Source organism: Pelophylax lessonae (assembly GCF_965119305.1).
Source record: "Pelophylax lessonae genome assembly, chromosome: 6".
Taxonomy (NCBI): domain Eukaryota; kingdom Metazoa; phylum Chordata; class Amphibia; order Anura; family Ranidae; genus Pelophylax; species Pelophylax lessonae.
Genome location: NC_138773.1, coordinates 167,563,679 through 167,582,102, shown reverse-complemented (window position 1 = coordinate 167,582,102; position 18,424 = coordinate 167,563,679). Strand labels below are relative to the sequence as shown.

Here is an 18,424-nt window from a genome sequence, read left to right as displayed (position 1 = left end):
ATAGGTCCGCTGGAAATTGGTGACAATCATTTGGCACACCTCCCAGAGTTTGGGCGCAGGATGCGTGGCTTCATCAAACTCTTTGTTGTTGGCGAAGTGTAAATTTTTCATGATCAGTGAAAAACGATATTCGGACATCACTGTGCCAAAAAATGGAGTGGCCAGCATCTTATTGGTGGTCCAATACCATTTCTGGAGCGGTCTCCCCACCACCCCCTGAAGGATGATGAGTCCCAGAAACTTCCAGATGTCCTCTTTACTGACCGGTTCCCATTTTCTGGATCGGGAAAATCTGGCACGCAGCGTAGCGGATTGCTGCTCATGGTAGCGGTTGGTTTCTGTGACGATTTTTAGAATTACCTCCTCAGTTAGAAATAATTTCAGGTACGCCAGAGGGTTGTCACTCTCCACATCAACCTTCATCCCAGGAGATCCAGTGAATCGGAATCTCTGGGGCGCTGCCTGGTCTGCATCGCTGTTTAGAGGGCACCAAGTGCGCACATCGCTTAGGTCAGGTGCGGGATCATCGGCGTTGTCACTTTCTGGATCAGTGTCGGTGTCAGAGGAGGAGGAGATCTCACAGAGGAGGCGGCGCTGAGAGAAGCCGGAAGCTGTGTGCAGTGTGTGTGCGTGCGTGGAGGAGGAGAACGTTTGAGTGAGCGAGGCAGCAGCTGCACTAGGGAGCCGTACCAGGATACCGGGAAAACGGGCGCAGGTGCGGGTGCAGGGACCGAGGCAGAGAGCGGGACCGAGGCAGAGAGCGGCGGTGGAGGTCGGAAACCACCTTCCTTAGTGTCTGGAAGCAGAGGAGGAGGAGACATCCGTTCTCAGTGTGTGTGTGTGTGTGTGTGTGTGTGGCAGCAGCTGTGAGTAAGGCAGCAGCTGCAAACAAGGAGAGGGAGAAAGCTGTGTGACTGTGCTCTGTGAGAAATCAATAGCTGTTTGACTGTGCTGCAACTGATTGCTGGGTGACTGTCTCTGCGACTGAGTACCTGGGAAGACTGGTGAGTATCCTTTGCGACTGGTGAGTATCTTGCGACTGGTGAGTATCTTGCGACTGGTGAGGATCTTGCGACTGGTGAGGATCTTTGCGACTGGTGAGTATCTTGCGACTGGTGAGTATCTTGCGACTTGTGAGTATCCTTGCGACTGGTGAGTATCTTTGCGACTGGTTAGTAGCTTTGCGACTGGTGAGTATCTTTGCGACTGGTGAGTAGCTTTGCGACTGGTGAGGATCTTGCGACTGGTAAGTATCTTTGCGACTGGTGAGTATCTTTGTGACTGGTGAGTATCCTTGCGACTGGTGAGTATCTTTGCGACTGGTGAGTATCTTGCAACTGGTGAGTATCTTTGCGACTGGTGAGTATCCTTGCGACTGGTGAGTATCTAACGACTGGTGAGTATCCTTGCGACTGGTGAGTATCTTGCGACTGGTGAGTATCTGTGCGACTGGTGAGTATCTGTGCGACTGGTCCAGTGCCTGTGTTTACTTTTCAGAGGCACAGAACAGAATCTGATTGGGCCGGACCGATCAACAGTTCCAGGCCAAAAATCATTGGTCTGGACCTGATGACTGATTCTAAGTATAAAAGGAATGGCCGCAAGCGCTAAACCTGGTCACAAGTCACACTTACACGGGTATATAGGAAAATTCTATATACTGTATACAGTGTGTGTTGTGACAGGGGGTTAACTGGGGGGGTGGGGGCGATCGGGGGTTAAGTGTACCTATCTAAGTGTGTGTGGGTGTGCTTGGTTCAGTACTCACAGTTTAGATCTGCTCTCTCCTCTCGATGAATCCAAAAAGGATCATGGGAGGCGAGAGCAGGTCTTTTCTGTGCCTGTGTTTACATTTCACAGGCACGGAACAGAATCTGATTTGGCCGGACCGGACCGATCAACAGGTCCAGGCCAAAAATCATTGGCCTGGACCTGATGACTGATCGGTTCTGAACCCACTCAGGTCATCAGCAGGGCTGAGGGCGCGCGGGGGGGGCCCCAGAGCGGCGGGAACGAGCGGCGTGGCGTTACGTCGCTTTGCCTGCATGGGGATGACCGCAGCAGTATATGTACTGCCGGCAGTCAGCAAGTGGTTAAATGGACTGGTGTAGGGCAGGTGTGCCTGAAGGGGGCCCACTCCTTCTTAAAGGCACACTAAACACCCAGCCTATAGAACCATGGCAGCAAAGGTGTCAGTGCGTTGCCTGGCCAATATAATCCATAGCACAAACAAATGGTTACTGCCCACACCTGTAACCGGTCTCTGCAGGAAGGAGCATTGGAAGGGCAATGCATGTAACAAGACACAAAAAGATTCCAAGCTCTCCCTACCAACCAGTCTGCGACCAACCAAATTGACCTGTCTAACAGTATGCATTAAAAACTGGGGTTTAGTTGCACACATCTGAAAATACATGCGTAAGTCACAGAGCCCCGACAAGGCAAAATGTTTCTCAACTCCAGTCCTCAAGTACCCCCAACGGTTCATGTTTTCAGGATTTCCCTCAGATGAAAATAAAGGAAAGCCTGAAAACATGACCTGTTGGGGGTACTTGGGAACTAGAGTTGAGAAATATTGTTCTAGCATAGACACCAACAGAAGAGGAAACTACATTGGTGGATTTATAACTTCGTATTTATTATGCCAACTGCTCTGTTATCTTCAATGGTTAACACATTTGCTACAAAAAGCTGTGCAACATTTTATTTCAATACATAACAAAAGTGTTTCCCAGAAAAAGTGTGGAACATATTCTATGGACAGCATAAGTTTTCACAAATGGTAGTACTTGTGGAAACCTAGAATTTACTTGCAGAATAGGCTTTATGCGAAAATTATTTTCCTGGTGACTAGTCTTGACATCAAAGTATAAAGCAATAATCCTAATGTACAGCTTTAAATGGACAAACAAAATTTGATAAGTTACAGTTGGTAGAGTATTTTCACAAAAGTGAGTACACCCCTCACTTTTTTATAAATATGTTATTAATAACTTATTATATCTTTTCATGTGACAACAGGGAAGAAATTACACTTTGCTACAATGTAAAGTAGTGAGTGTACAGCTTGTATAACAGTGTAAATTTGCTGCCCCCTCAAAATAACTCAACACACAGCCATTAATGTCTAAACAAAAGCGAGTACACCCCTAAGTGAAATGTCCAAATTGGGCCAAAAGTGTCAATATTTTGTGTGGTCTCTATTATTTTCCACTGCCTTAACCCTCTTGGGCATGGAGTTCATCAGAGCTTCACAGATTGCCACCGGAGTCCTCTTCCACTCCTCCATGAAGAAATCACAGAGCTGGTGGATGTCAAAGACCTTGCGCTCCTCCACCTTCTGTTTAAGGATGCCACACAGGTGCTCAATAGGGTTTAGGTCTGGAGACATGCTTGGCCAGTCCATCACCTTTACCCTCAGCTTCTTTAGGAAGGCAGTGGTCGTTTTGGAGGTGTGTTTGGGGTCGTTATCAAGTTCGCTGCCCTGTGGCCCAGTCTCCGAAGGGAGGGGATCATGCTTTGCTTCAGTATGTCACAGTACATAATGGCATTCATGGTTCCCTCAATGAATTGTAGCTCCCCAGTGCCGGCAGCACTCATGCAGCCCCAGACCATGACACTTCCACCACCATGCTTGACTGTAGGCAAGACACACTTGTCTTTATACTCCTCACCTGGTTGCGGCCACACACACTTGACACCATCTGAACCAAATAAAATTATCTTGGTCTCATTAGACCACAGGACATGGTTCCAGTAATCCATGCCCTTAGTCTGCTTGCCTTCAACAAAATGTTTGCGGGCTTTCTTGTGCATCATCTGTACAAGAGGCTTTCCTTTGGGACGACATCCATGCAGACCAATTTGATGCAGTGTGCAGCATATGGTCTGAGCACTGACAGGCTGACCTCCCACCCCTTCAACCTCTGCAGCAATGCTGGCAGCACTCATGAGTCTATTTCCCAAAGACAACCTCTGGATATGATACTGAGCACGTGCACTCATCTTCTTTGGTCGACCATGGCGAGGCCTGCTCTGAGTGGAACCTGTTCTGTTAAACCGCTGTATGATCTTGGCCACTGTGCTGCAGCTCAGTTTCAGGGTCTTGACAATCTTCCAATAGCCTAGGCCAGGTTGTAGAGAAACCATCCTTTTTTTCAGATCCTCAGAGAGTTCTTTGCCATGAGGTGCCATGTTGAACTTCCAATGACCAGTATGAGAGGTTGAGAGCGATAACATTAAATTTAACACACCTGCTCCCTATTCAACCCTGACACCTTGTAACACTAACAAGTCTCATGACATTGGGGAGGGGAAATGGCTATTTGGGCCCAATTTGGACATTTTCAGTTAGGGGTGTACTCACTTTTGTTTCCGGCTGTTTAGACATTATTGGCTGTGTGTTGAGTTATTTTGAGGGGACAGCAAATTTACACTGTTATACAAGCTGTACACTCACTATTGTACATTGTAGCAAAGTGTCATTTCTTCAGTGTTGTCACATGAAAATATATAATAAAATATTTATAAAAATGTGAGGGTTATACTCACTTTTGTGAGATACTGTATATTGGAGGGAATATTATCCAGACTGGATCACTATGCAGGTAATTTGGTTCAATTATAAGTGCCACATCCTTGTATGAGAATAATATGATTTTTTGGGGAAAGGAAATAAAACTTTTTAGGCACTACATTTACACAAAAACTTTTTCTTTAAAATTAAGCCATATTTTATTTATACAAAAATATAAAAACAATATCCTAAAATCAATTAATATAGTAATATGATTGACAACCTATTTGTATGATCCTGCCTAGTCAATCATTGATTAATTACCACTTTGACTTATTCAGGTAATTACCTGTTTGTTTAGAATGATTGTAAACCCCTTACCTTGTAAAACAACCCTTCTGTTTAAAACAGAAATCAAATATTTTTTATAAGTGATCCCATAGCCTCTGTTCTCAGCTGCATACGACCTGGGGGGGAGGAGAAACAGCAGCACACTGTGCTTCCCAGTTGCTGAGAAGAAGGGCGTATCAGGACAAGTCTCATCATTGGAGAGCCGGCTGAGTTCCCAGCACAGCTAGAGAACTGACCGCAGTGTGGTCATTTTTTAATAGGAAAGCAGATGGACTAGCAGGAGCACCAGGATTTAACACAAAGGAAGCAATACAAAGAGAACATGATTCTTTTTCATACAAGTACATAGAAAAGCAGGCACATATCAGGAATAGGAAATGTTGGGTTTACATATTCCTTAATGCTTCCCAAGTGAAGATAATGATTATGTTCAAGACTAGTGGAATATTATAAGTTTGGATTACCACAGTAAACTATATAGAGGAGACCAATCCTTATACCCCCAGTGAAGATGGGCACCAGAAGAACCACCCCCAGGTATTCCCACGTAGGGCAGCAGACAGGGGCTACCACCGGGCCTTCTATAGGGGGCCAGGGCACACAGGGAGGGCCCAAAAAGCAGGGGGATTGGTACCGGGGACAGGAGGACAATTACAGAACAATGCACTGTGTCTGTGTCTATCCCTCCAGCAGCTGAAAGTCAGTTTCTCTCCCTCTCCCTGGTGCCGACTTTCAGCTTCTGGAGGGGGAGACACATTGCATAGTTCCTGTAATTGTCCCCCCCACCCGCCACACCGACCCCCTCTGTGTGCTGCCCACATCAGATTTCTCCCTGTGTGCTCGAGCCCCCCCTCGCTCCCCCTTGCAGCGCTGCCGGCTTCCCTCTCCTGCTGACTACTGCGGGTACAGAGAGGGATAGAGAATTAGGGAAGGGGCCGGTGAATATATAATTTACCGGCCCCTTCCTTTTCTAAATTGGACACAGTGAAAAATCGGTACCAAATTAATTAAAAAAATGAAGGTCTCGTTCCCACAGGTTCTCTGGCCCATACAGTGTGAATGAGCGGTTTGTTTGTGCAGCAGAAGCCATCTGTTATTCTATAAGGATGCAGTGGTTATATGAACACAGCTACAGGTCCTAATTAATGAGTGTGCAGGTGTGTGCGAGTGGCCCTGTCTGTGTTTGGGATCGTACATCTGCATCCACACATTACTATACATTACTTTGTTTAATAACTCAATATAGTTATATTTTTTAGATTTAGCAGGAATTGTGTAAGTTATGTTATGTTTGTTTCCACTAATAATGATTTTTGTGTATTTTTAGTGAAAATATTGTTTTGATATTTCGGGGGGGGGGGAACCCTGTCAGGTAGGTTGTATGGGGCCCCATTATTTCTAACGGCAGCCCTGTCCCCATGCCACAAACAGCTGACAAAGGGAACCGGGGGTGGCACCAGCCCACATAAAGCACTATCATAAATGTCAATTCACGGCCCCACAACCCATCAGAGGCTCAAGACAAAACCAGAGGCCATTGGCAGGATGAGGGGAGGGGTGGCTCCCAGGAAACACTCCACAGTCAAAAAAACTGTCAGTTTTGCTATAGAAGGTTGTATATATCAAACAGATGTGTCACTTCACAGGTGGGTTAAGAACATCTCCCAAGCATATTATATAAAGAAATTTAGCATTTATAATATTGCCCTTTAAGCATGATTAAGCACTGCTACCTGAAAAACGTAATTTTTTTAAAAAGCATTTTTTTGGTTTGGTACATGTTCCCCAAGGCAATGTTCAGTCCCCATGCCATTTGTTTGCCAAGCTCTTGTTTCCTAATTTCTAGAAAATGGCCATTACTATTTTTTAACATTCAGCTCCCATTGACATTTAATGGGGTTTAGATATGGCACCAAAACCTGCCTCAAACCAAACCTAGGTTCAATGACAGCTTCTGGCCACTATATTGTTTTCTGTTCAGACCTACATTCACGGAATCTGGTAGAGGGAAAACGTCCATCAGCAGTTTCCTTTGTGCCTCTGGGATGTAATGTGACCAAAAACCGAGAGCTACAAAAGGAAGCTGATGCTGGAAGATAATAAAGTGTGTTTTAATAAGCTATGTCCTTTTGGACTATTTACCTTTTACCATGCCCACCAATCAATGTGGTACCATGGTGCACATTGCAGGGTACACTGTTGTTAGCCCACAGAAATCTGTCCCTGCCAGGAAAAGACTGGTTGATTGTGTTTGCCCCCTAGGGACAAACATTGCAGTCCTCCCTTGCCAGAGACCATTTAGGGCCAGGATGAGAATAGCATTAATGAAAAAAAACATTTCAGACTCGTTATCTTTGTTCTCTAAAATCAGTTAGCCTTACTTGGAAATACACCAAACAAACATATTTTCATTTACAGGCCACATTGTTAATTTGGCATTTATAAATAAATAGGACATTGCAGAAGGGAACTTTTTTCAGGTTTTTTTATTTTTTTATTACATGTGCTACAAATGGAACACATAATAATACACAGCCTCAGTGAAAATGATTCGGTTTTCTGTTCATGTTGTAGTTTAGTGATAGCTTTGGCTAAGAGCATCAACCAGGACAGCAATGAACTTCTCCCATGCATGCTGGACTTGAGGAGTAAAGGCAGTTCCCAGTTTGGCAGCCAGGACAACAACCAACACTTCTCCAAGACGCTACATATGAAAAAAAGCAACATTTTGTTATTAGTATTTAGACAAATCATTACTTTATCAAATTATTTAAATAAAAAAAAATATATATAGAACAGATCTTTTAGTTACCCAAAGCAAAGTGCAAAAACGTTTGAAAATGTTTTAATGTATACTACAACCAAAGAGAGATCAACAGTTGTTACTTATTCCTTGAGCTGCTAAAAAAAGAATTAATTACTATGGACTACTATCGATCATTACTCTGGTTATTGAGATATATTCAAAGCCAAAACTTTTTATTTTATGGTATGGGAGAGTTAGCACCCCTTTCTTTTTTATTTCTGTGTGGCTTGGAAAATCCATCCTCTTTATTTGTCTCTACAATTGTCACCAGAACCAGAGGTGAAAGGGTTTCTTCTAATGGGGGCAAATAGTCAATTCACAATCCTATATGAGGTTATGTTTTTTTAAACCTTATAGAGATTCCCTTACACTCCCTGTTTAGTCTCTAAGACAGGAAGCATGTGGAAATCTTCCCCCATTCGACAAAAACAGTAGAAAAAAAGATGCTTGGGTTTTTAAATATTTCTTACTCCTCAAAATGAACAATGTTTTGGATTTGGATACACTTTAAATAAACTTACAAAGCTGGCAAGGTCATACAGTACATTTCTGTTTTCTATCAAAAGAAAGCAATCAAGCCCAGTGTTAAATAAAATAATAAGAAATAATACCCTGAAGTTCTCGGGATCAATATGCAGTTGGTTAGCATGTTCTTCACTGAGTTTCTGCAGAGTGCCCTTCACGTTGTCTAGGTGTTGGATGGCATTGCCAATAGCTCCCAGAACCTTCTTGCCATGTGCTTTCACCTTAACATTACCAGCAATTGCAGCTGGGCTGGAGAGATCTCCAAAGGTGCTGAAATACCTCTGGGTCCAGGGGTAGACTAAAAACAGCCTGTGAAAAATAGAAAACATGTTTGATTAATATTTTCCACCAGGAACCTTCAAACATATATATATCAGCAATGAATAAATACATCTTTATGGGTATGATGCAGTGCCTGTATGACTGACATGTACCTGCAAACTTGTACCAATTATTACTTGCTTGTATGTGTGCAAGGATATGGATAAAAAAAAAAAAATATATATATATATATATATATATATATATATATATATATATATATATATAATGTTATCATACTGTGTAAAGATATATGTTACTTTCAAAACTAATACTTAGTACACTATAGTGCAAGAAGTCCCATTTTAAGAAAGGAAAATAAATAACAGAAAGAAACATCAGTAAAGACAAATAAATGACAATTATAATTTTAGTAAAATATTTTGAAAGTATTATTTTGATTTAAAAAAATTGCTCAGATTAATAATCCAGAGAGTAGTTGAGGATTATAACCTCAGTTCGTTTTTCTTTTCCTCCCATTAGAGAGTAAGTGAGAGGAAATGTAATGGTGAAAATCCCCTCTTAGACAGTTGTCACCAGAACTAGTGTCCCCATTAGAAGATGTCCCTTTCATTCCTCTTCTGGTGGCAACTCAAGATTTGGGATTTTGTCTCATTTTCACTATAGGTGACAATGGTGACCAGGACAAACAGAAAAGGTGGTTGCACCTATGGGGGACACAGACAGCAGTAAATAACTGATTCCTTTTTCTTTTTTTTTTTCAATTTGGATAGAGTGGGTAGAGGTTGGATTCTCTCCCAGGTTTCTTCTGTCTGTTGCCCCACTGAGGAGAATTCCCATCGCTTTTTATTCTTCTTATTCACAGGCACAATGATTGGATATGCACAATCTAAAAACAATAAAGGTGTAAAATATGCAACAAATAAGGAAAACTACTGTATTAAGTTCCACTTTATAGTGCTTTATTAGGCAAACCCAAATCTGATTCAATGAAATATCTATTTATATATTTAATTTTCTTTGTTAACTTCAATTACATTTTGCAATTTGATACCATGAAAATAATAAAGCATTAGAAGACTGTTAGATGATTTAGGTTAAGAGATACTGGAAGCATAGTAGAGAGATTCTGAAAAAAAGTAGCAACACCAAGGGAAGTTGATATACCTGGTAAGTGCTTCATGTCCATCCTTTTCAACATTGACGTTCTGCCACACAGAGGTGATGGCGGCCCTCTCTTCAGCAGTCCAGTGAACCATGGTGGTGGATTGAGTTAGATGAGAGTAGCTCCTGCTTCAAGAAGTAGATGGTAGATGGCAGACACAACTTTCTCCCCATTTTATTTATAGTCTGCTTGGTAAGTCACACCTACATTTTATTTGTGCTTGGTCATAATATTGTATCTCTGTTAAACTGATAAGTGAATCATATAACTGACTATGCTCTTTTAAATCATGCCTTGGTAATACATTATTTTCTTTCTATATCTACATGCTGATCACACAGAACTTGGTCTACACATGCAGAAGTTAAAAGTAGATAAGACATAAACATCTGTGCAACAGATACAATTCTTGATACAGAGCACCACATTTTTACAGATGTCTTTCATGAAACATGGTAACTGATTTCATGTTTTACAGGTATTATACATAGGAATGATACACTCAGGCCACCATAGTGTTGACTTACATAAATGAATAGATCATAATGATATCACCATGATGCTTGACTGCTTAGTAGTTTTGAAAATACATTTCCTTAAGAAATGTATTGAATGTTTTTCAAGTGTATAAACCTAAAATAGAAAATATTGGGTTCAGCTACATTTTGGATACACACTTTCCATATATTAGTCATTTCTAATTGCAAGCCTGTAATAATGCATATATATATATATATATATATATATATATATATATATATATACTATATTGTCAAAAGTATTAGGACTAGGGTTGAGCGAACACGGACTGTATTATTCGTGTTCGTACCGAATAATTGGATTTTTGTTACCCGAACACGGACCCGAAAACTTTACTGTATATTCGGGTAAAAATCCGTGTTCGGTCATTTTATTTCCGGGTTTTGTATGCATTGGCGCGCTTTTCATGGCGGGCTTTCAACACCCAATCAACAAGCGTTTAACTGGTGTGCCTTAAGCCATCCCAGCCATGCCTACAAATGTATTAGTAGCTGTGATTGGCCATCTGAAGCATGTGACCAAGTCTTTATAAGTTCGAGCCAGCGCCGCTGCGGCGTCATTCTGCTGTGTAGTTCAGGGACAGAGCACACATCATACGTGCTGGCTGCTGATTAGGGAAAGACAGGCAAAATTCATTTGTGTCCAGATAGAATTGAGGGACAGGTCGGAGTGTGTTAGGCAGGGTGAGTTGTAGGGCATTTTAGGACGAGGCTGCTGATTTTTAGGGTCAGTTTTCTACAATCGATTTTGCTGTGTGGGGGGGTTTGCAGTGACCGATCTTATCAATCCTTTTAGGGCGAGGCTGCTGATTTTTAGGGTCAGTGTGTTCTACAATCGATATTGCTGTGTGGGGGGGGGGGGGGGTTTGCAGTGACCGATCTTATCAATCCTTTTAGGGCGAGGCTGCTGATTTTTAGGGTCAGTTTTCTACAATCGATTTTGCTGTATGGGGGGGGTTTGCAGTGACCGATCTTATCAATCCTTTTAGGGAGAGGCTGGAGATAGGCAGGTGTCAGTGGTCCACATCGATTTTGCTGTGTGTGGGGTGCAGTGAACACAATCTTTTTTACCCACTGAGGAGGAGGGAGAAAAGTCTTTTTCTATCAGTCACTGTGTGCAGCGTTTTTCCTTCAGTGCTGTGCTGTTCTGACTCTGATCATACACTGCTGTGTTCAGTGTTCACATGTGCTATTATTGAGTGGTTTCAAAAATCATACACTTTTTTCTATTCCACTATTCAAAACACAGCCTTGGGTTAAAAAAAATTAAATTGTGGCATAGTCTGTACTAATCTAGTTAAAAGTTACACTTAAAAGGGGAATTTTTTTTTCCCTCCATAGCCTGCAGCAGACCTGAATGATATAAGACACTGCTGTTCACATGTGCTATTGATAAATCACACCAATTTTATATCATATTTTCTATTCCGCTATTCAATAAAAACCTTTGGGTATAAACAATTAAATTGCGGGATAGTCTGTGTTGGTACGTGTGAGATACACCTTTCCAATTTTTGGGGTTCATCTCATACTTCTGAAGATTTGAGGGTGCTGCCTGTTCTGTACTCCTCCTACTCCTCATCCTGCCTTTTAGGGGTACAAAAAATAGTAATTGGGGCCTAGTGTGGTTCTGTACGTGTGAGATACATACACTTTTTTTGATAATATTTTCTATTCCGCTATTCAATAAAAACCTTTGGGTATAAACAATTAAATTGTGGGATAGTCTGTGTTGGTACGTGTGAGATACACCTTTCCAATTTTTGGGGTTCATCTCATACTTCTGAAGATTTGAGGGTGCTGCCTGTTCCGTACTCCTCCTACTCCTCATCCTGCCTTTTAGGGGTACAAAAAATAGTAATTGGGGCCTAGTGTGGTTCTGTACGTGTGAGATACATACACTTTTTTTGATAATATTTTCTATTCTGCTATTCAATAAAAACCTTTGGGTATAAACAATTGAATTGCGGGATAGTCTGTGTTGGTACGTGTGAGATACACCTTTCCAATTTTTGGGGTTCATCTCATACTTCTGAAGATTTGAGGGTGCTGCCTGTTCCGTACTCCTCCTACTCCTCATCCTGCCTTTTAGGGGTACAAAAAATAGTAATTGGGGCCTAGTGTGGTTCTGTACGTGTGAGATACATATACTTTTTTTGATAATATTTTCTATTCCGCTATTCAATAAAAACCTTTGGGTATAAACAATTAAATTGCGGGATAGTCTGTGTTGGTACGTGTGAGATATACCTTTCCAATTTTTTGGGGTGCATCTCATACTTCCGAGGATTTGAGGGTGCTGCCTGTTCCAAACTCCTCCTACTCCTCATCCTGCCTTTTAGTGGTACAAAAAATAGTAATTGGGGCCTAGTGTGGTTCTGTACGTGTGAGATACATACACTTTTTTTGATAATATTTTCTATTCCGCTATTCAATAAAAACCTTTGGTTATAAACAATTAAATTGCGGGATAGTCTGTGTTGGTACGTGTGAGGTACACCTTTCCGATTTTTGGGGTTCATCTCATACTTCTGAAGATTTGAGGGTGCTGCCTGTTCCAAACTCCTCTTACTCCTCATCCTGCCTTTTAGGGGTACAAAAAATAGTAATTGGGGCCTAGTGTGGTTCTGTACGTGTGAGATATATACACTTTTTTTGATAATATTTTCTATTCCGCTATTCAATAAAAACCTTTGGGTATAAACAATTAAATTGCGGGATAGTCTGTGTTGGTACGTGTGAGATACACCTTTCCAATTTTTGGGGTTCATCTCATACTTCTGAAGATTTGAGGGTGCTGCCTGTTCCAAACTCCTCCTACTCCTCATCCTGCCTTTTAGGGGTACAAAAAATAGTAATTGGGGCCTAGTGTGGTTCTGTACGTGTGAGATACATACACTTTTTTTGATAATATTTTCTATTCCGCTATTCAATAAAAACCTTTGGGTATAAACAATTAAATTGCGGGATAGTCTGTGTTGGTACGTGTGAGATACACCTTTCCAATTTTTGGGGTTCATCTCATACTACTGAAGATTTGAGGGTGCTGCCTGTTCCGTACTCCTCCTACTCCTCATCCTGCCTTTAGGGGTACAAAAAATAGTAATTGGGGCCTAGTGTGGTTCTGTACGTGTGAGATACATACACTTTTTTTGATAATATTTTCTATTCCGCTATTCAATAAAAACCTTTGGGTATAAACAATTAAATTGCGGGATAGTCTGTGTTGGTACGTGTGAGATACACCTTTCCAATTTTTGGGGTTCATCTCATACTTCTGAAGATTTGAGGGTGCTGCCTGTTCCGTACTCCTCCTACTCCTCATCCTGCCTTTAGGGGTACAAAAAATAGTAATTGGGGCCTAGTGTGGTTCTGTACGTGTGAGATACATACACTTTTTTTGATAATATTTTCTATTCCTCTATTCAATAAAAACCTTTGGGTATAAACAATTAAATTGCGGGATAGTCTGTGTTGGTACGTGTGAGATACACCTTTCCAATTTTTGGGGTTCATCTCATACTTCTGAAGATTTGAGGGTGCTGCCTGTTCCGTACTCCTCCTACTCCTCATCCTGCCTTTTAGGGGTACAAAAAATAGTAATTGGGGCCTAGTGTGGTTCTGTACGTGTGAGATACATACACTTTTTTTGATAATTTTTTCTATTCCGCTATTCAATAAAAACCTTTGGGTATAAACAATTAAATTGCGGGATAGTCTGTGTTGGTACGTGTGAGATACACCTTTCCAATTTTTGGGGTTCATCTCATACTTCTGAAGATTTGAGGGTGCTGCCTGTTCCGTACTCCTCCTTCTCCTCATCCTGCCTTTAGGGGTATAAGAAATAGTAATTGGGGCCTAGTGTGGTTCTGTACGTGTGAGATACATACACTTTTTTTGATAATATTTTCTATTCCGCTATTCAATAAAAACCTTTGGGTATAAACAATTAAATTGCGGGATAGTCTGTGTTGGTACGTGTGAGATACACCTTTCCAATTTTTGGGGTTCGTCTCATACTTCTGAAGATTTGAGGGTGCTGCCTGTTCCGTACTCCTCCTACTCCTCATCCTGCCTTTAGGAGTACAAAAAATAGTAAATGGGGCCTAGTGTGGTTCTGTACGTGTGAGATACATACACCTTTTTTTGATAATATTTTCTATTCCGCTATTCAATAAAAACCTTTGGGTATAAACAATTAAATTGCGAGATAGTCTGTGTTGGTACGTGTGAGATACACCTTTCCAATTTTTGGGGTGCATCTCATACTTCTGAGGATTTGAGGGTGCTGCCTGTTCCGAACTCCTCCTACTGCTCATCCTGCCTTTGGGGGTACAAAAAATAGTAATTGTGGCCTAGTCAGGTTCTGTACGTGTGAGATACATACACTTTTTTTTGATAATATTTTCTATTCCGCTATTTAATCTACACCTTTGGGTGAAAACAATTAAATTGCGGGATAGTCTGTGTCGGTACGTGTGAGATACATACACCTTTTGATATCATATTTTCTATTCTGCTATTTAATCAAAACCTTTGGGTATAAACAATTAAATTGCGGGATAGTCTGTGTCGGTACGTGTGAGATACACCTTTCCAATTTTTGGGGGGCATCTCATAGGATTTGAGGGTGCTTCAGTCTGCCTCCTGCCTGTTCCGAACTCCTCCTACTCCTCATCCTGCCTTTAGGGTACAAAAAATTGTAGTCGGGGCCTAGTTTGTGTTTGTACGTGTGAGATACACCGTTTTGTAAAATTTGTCCTATTCCGCTATTCAATATACACCCTGTTTGAGTGTAAAAAATTAAATTGCGGGATAGTCTGTATCGGTACATGTGAGATACACCTTTTTAAATTTGTTTGGCGCATCTCCTTCTACCGCCGAGGATTGCAGGGCGCTTCAGTTTGCCTCCTGTTCCCAACTCCTCCTACTCCTCTTCCTCATCCTGCCTTTAGGGTACAAAAAATTGTAATCGGGGCCTAGTCTGTGTTTGTACGTGTGAGATACACCGTATTATAACATTTTTCCTATTCCGCTATTCAATATACACCCTTTTGGAGTGTAAAGAATTAAATTACGGCATAGTCTGTATCGGTACGTGTGAGATACACCTTTTAAATTTGTTTGGCGCATCTCCTTCCACCGCCAAGGATTGCAGGGCGCTTCAGTTTGCCTCCTGTTCCCAACTCCTCCTACTCCTCTTCCTCATCCTGCCTTTAGGGTACAAAAAATTGTAATCGGGGCCTAGTCTGTGTTTGTATGTGTGAGATACACCGTATTATACAATTTTTCCTATTCCGCTATTCAATATTGTAACGCTCCTGCGTTTCATGTATGGTGTGGATTTTCAGCTGCAGAAATATTCCACTTCAGTAGTCATGTAAGAGAGATGCTGAGATACCATTCCCAACCTCAATGACTCATCATGTGTGGAAGGTCTTAATTCAGCTAGTAAATACACACACTCAACAAGCTGGTTCCTAGAGTGACTTTATGTATGTAGTAACACAGTGATGAAGATTTAAGAGACAGGTTGAGTGGAGGTGGTAGGTGACAGACACTTGAAGGTAAGACAGTAGCAGATGGATGCAGGTAGGTTTAGCAATCATGTATGGTAGCAGATGACAGAGTAGCAGGTGGACATACAAGAGTGATCAACCCAGTGCAGGAATAAGTAGCAGTAGTCTTAAGAGCTAGCAATCTAGATATGCAGATGTGATAAATAGTCTTTACTATGCAGAGCTAGATAGTGTAAGCTTAGTATAAGTTTATAGAGGGTTCCCCTGCGGGGTACTTAGCACTAATAGCAATACAGCCGAAGGTTGGTTCAGGAGGAGCGGATGATCCGGAAGCGGGATGCAGGGATCAGCGCAGCGAGGTTCCGTCAGCGAGGTATGCTTGCAAGCACGAAAGCTTCAAGCCAAGTTAGCATCCAGGTAAGGGTGTTTGAACGAACACATGTGAGTGAGAACCGGCGCTTTAAATAGCCATCTAGTCCGGCGCTGAGTGATGACAGCTTCAGTCTTAAAGGTGTATGCGCACCTTTCCAAAAGAGAATGGTGGGGCGCATACACCTGTGAAAAGAGTAATTTAGGGTACCAAAGGTACCGGAACATTACAATACCCCCCCCCCTTAAAGCCGGCTCCTGAAGGCCTCTGGAGCTGGTTTGTCTGGGTATCTCGCATGAAAATTGCGGATTAATCTAGGGGCATGTATTTCAGAGGTGTTTAGCCAGGTGTCCTCTTGGGGCCCATAGTTCTTCCATCTAACCAAGTACTGAAGTCTTCTTCTGTAGATACGAGAATCCAGAATCTCTTTTATCTCGTATTCTTCTCCACCTTCAACTTGTACAGGAGGCGGAGGTGGAATATTAGGCCTTATTCCGTGGTCCGGAACATGGGGCTTCAGTAGCGACACATGGAAAATGGGATGGATTTTTAGGTCTATTGGCAATGTAAGCTGTACTGCAGCTTTTCCAATAAGTTTTTTGATTGGGAAAGGTCCCAAGAACAGAGGTCCAAGCTTTTTGCTAGGGATCTTCAGTCTTAAATTTTTTGTTGAGAGCCAAACGAGGTCCCCGATAGTGTACTGTGGAGAAGGTCTTCTGCGAAGATCATAGTACTTCTTTTGTTGACTGTGAGCGTGTGCAATGGTAGTATTTAATAAACCCAGAGAATCCTTTATTTGGGTAAGATAGTCTGAGGCTACTGGGTTGTTTGAAGGAAGGATGCGTGGTGGAAGAATAGAGGGATGAAACCCATAGTTCAAGTAGAACGGACTCTGCTTGGTTGTACTGTGGGTTGCGTTGTTGTAGGCAAATTCTGCCAGAGGGAGAAGATCCACCCAATCATCCTGTTGGTAAGAAGTGTAACAACGTAAATACTGCTCGATGCATTGGTTGACTCTTTCAGTCTGTCCGTTGGTCTGCGGATGGTAAGGAGAAGTGAGCTTCCGCTCGATCCGTAGTATGTGACATAGTTCTTGCCAGAACTTAGAAATAAATTGGGATCCACGGTCAGACAGAAGAGTTTTTGGGATACCATGTAATCTAAAGACATGTTTCATCAGGAGTTCTGCCGTTTGTTTGGACGAAGGTAGTCTGCGAATAGCAATGAAATGTGCCATCTTTGTCAGATGGTCCACTGACACCAAGATGGTATTAAATCCTTTGGAAAGAGGCAATTCTACGATGAAGTCCAAGGACAAAACTTCCCATGGAGTTTGGGGTATTGGTAGACTGCATAGTAGACCGGATGGTCTCGTAGTGTCAATTTTGGACCTGGCACAGACATTGCATGAAGAGACGAATTTTTGTATAGATGTTTTCATGTCAGGCCACCAGAATTGCCGGGAAATCAAATTAAGAGTCTTTGTCATACCCATATGTCCTGCCATAGGCACATCATGAGATAATTCCAAGATCTTGGTGCGTAGGGTAGGTGGTATGTAAAGTTTGTCTTGTAGTAGAGGAAGCCTTCTGCATCAGTATTTAGTTGTGGTGGGGGTGAATCCAAACTTATACCATGCAAAACCTCTTCCTTCAAGGAACGGACAACTCCAATAATGCGTTTGTGAGGTATTATAGGAACGGAAGGGATTTCAAAGTAGTTTTCTTCAGTTAGCCGTGATAGTGCATCCGCCTTTTTGTTTTTATCTGCAGGTGTGTAAGTCACTAGGAAGTTAAACCTTAGAAAGAATAGTGACCATCGTACCTGTCGGTGCGAGAGAGTTTTGCTAGTCTGAAGATATTGGAGGTTTTTATGGTCCGTGTATATAATTATTGGTAATTGGGTGCCTTCGAGTAAATGTAGCCAATTCTCCAGAGCCAATTTTATAGCAAGCAGTTCCTTTTCACCCATGGGGTAATTTATCTCGGGACTGCTTAGGGATTTAGAAAAAAAGGCGACTGGATGAAGTGGTGAAGTGTGGGTTGGTCGTTGGGAGAGTATTGCTCCTACTGCCATGTTTGACGCATCTACCTCCAGAATGTATTGGAGGGATGGGTCTGGATGGCGTAATATGGGAGCGGAGGTAAACCTTGTCTTTAACAAGTGAAAAGCTTTACTGGCTTCTTCTGACCATTTGAATGTTTTTTTTATGCTAGTGAGCTGTGTGAGGGGTCTCACAATAGCAGAAAAGTTTTTAATGAACTTCCTGTAGAAATTTGAAAATCCCAGGAATCGCTGTGGCGCCTTGCGTGTGGTTGGTGTAGGCCAATCCTGAATGCAGGATATTTTAC

General features: G+C 41.9%; 1 protein-coding gene across 1 annotated transcript; it reads right to left on the bottom strand.

Annotated features, from left to right (window-relative positions):
* Nucleotides 1-7,442: 7,442 nt before the first annotated feature.
* LOC309557804 (hemoglobin subunit beta-3-like) lies at nucleotides 7,443-9,739 on the bottom strand (the record flags this gene model as incomplete). The annotated part of the gene is made up of 3 exons (XM_082260569.1): nucleotides 7,443-7,571; nucleotides 8,285-8,507; nucleotides 9,648-9,739. 3 exons carry the CDS (start codon nucleotides 9,737-9,739, stop codon nucleotides 7,443-7,445), a joined length of 444 nt encoding a protein of 147 aa, XP_082116695.1.
* Nucleotides 9,740-18,424: the final 8,685 nt, after the last annotated feature.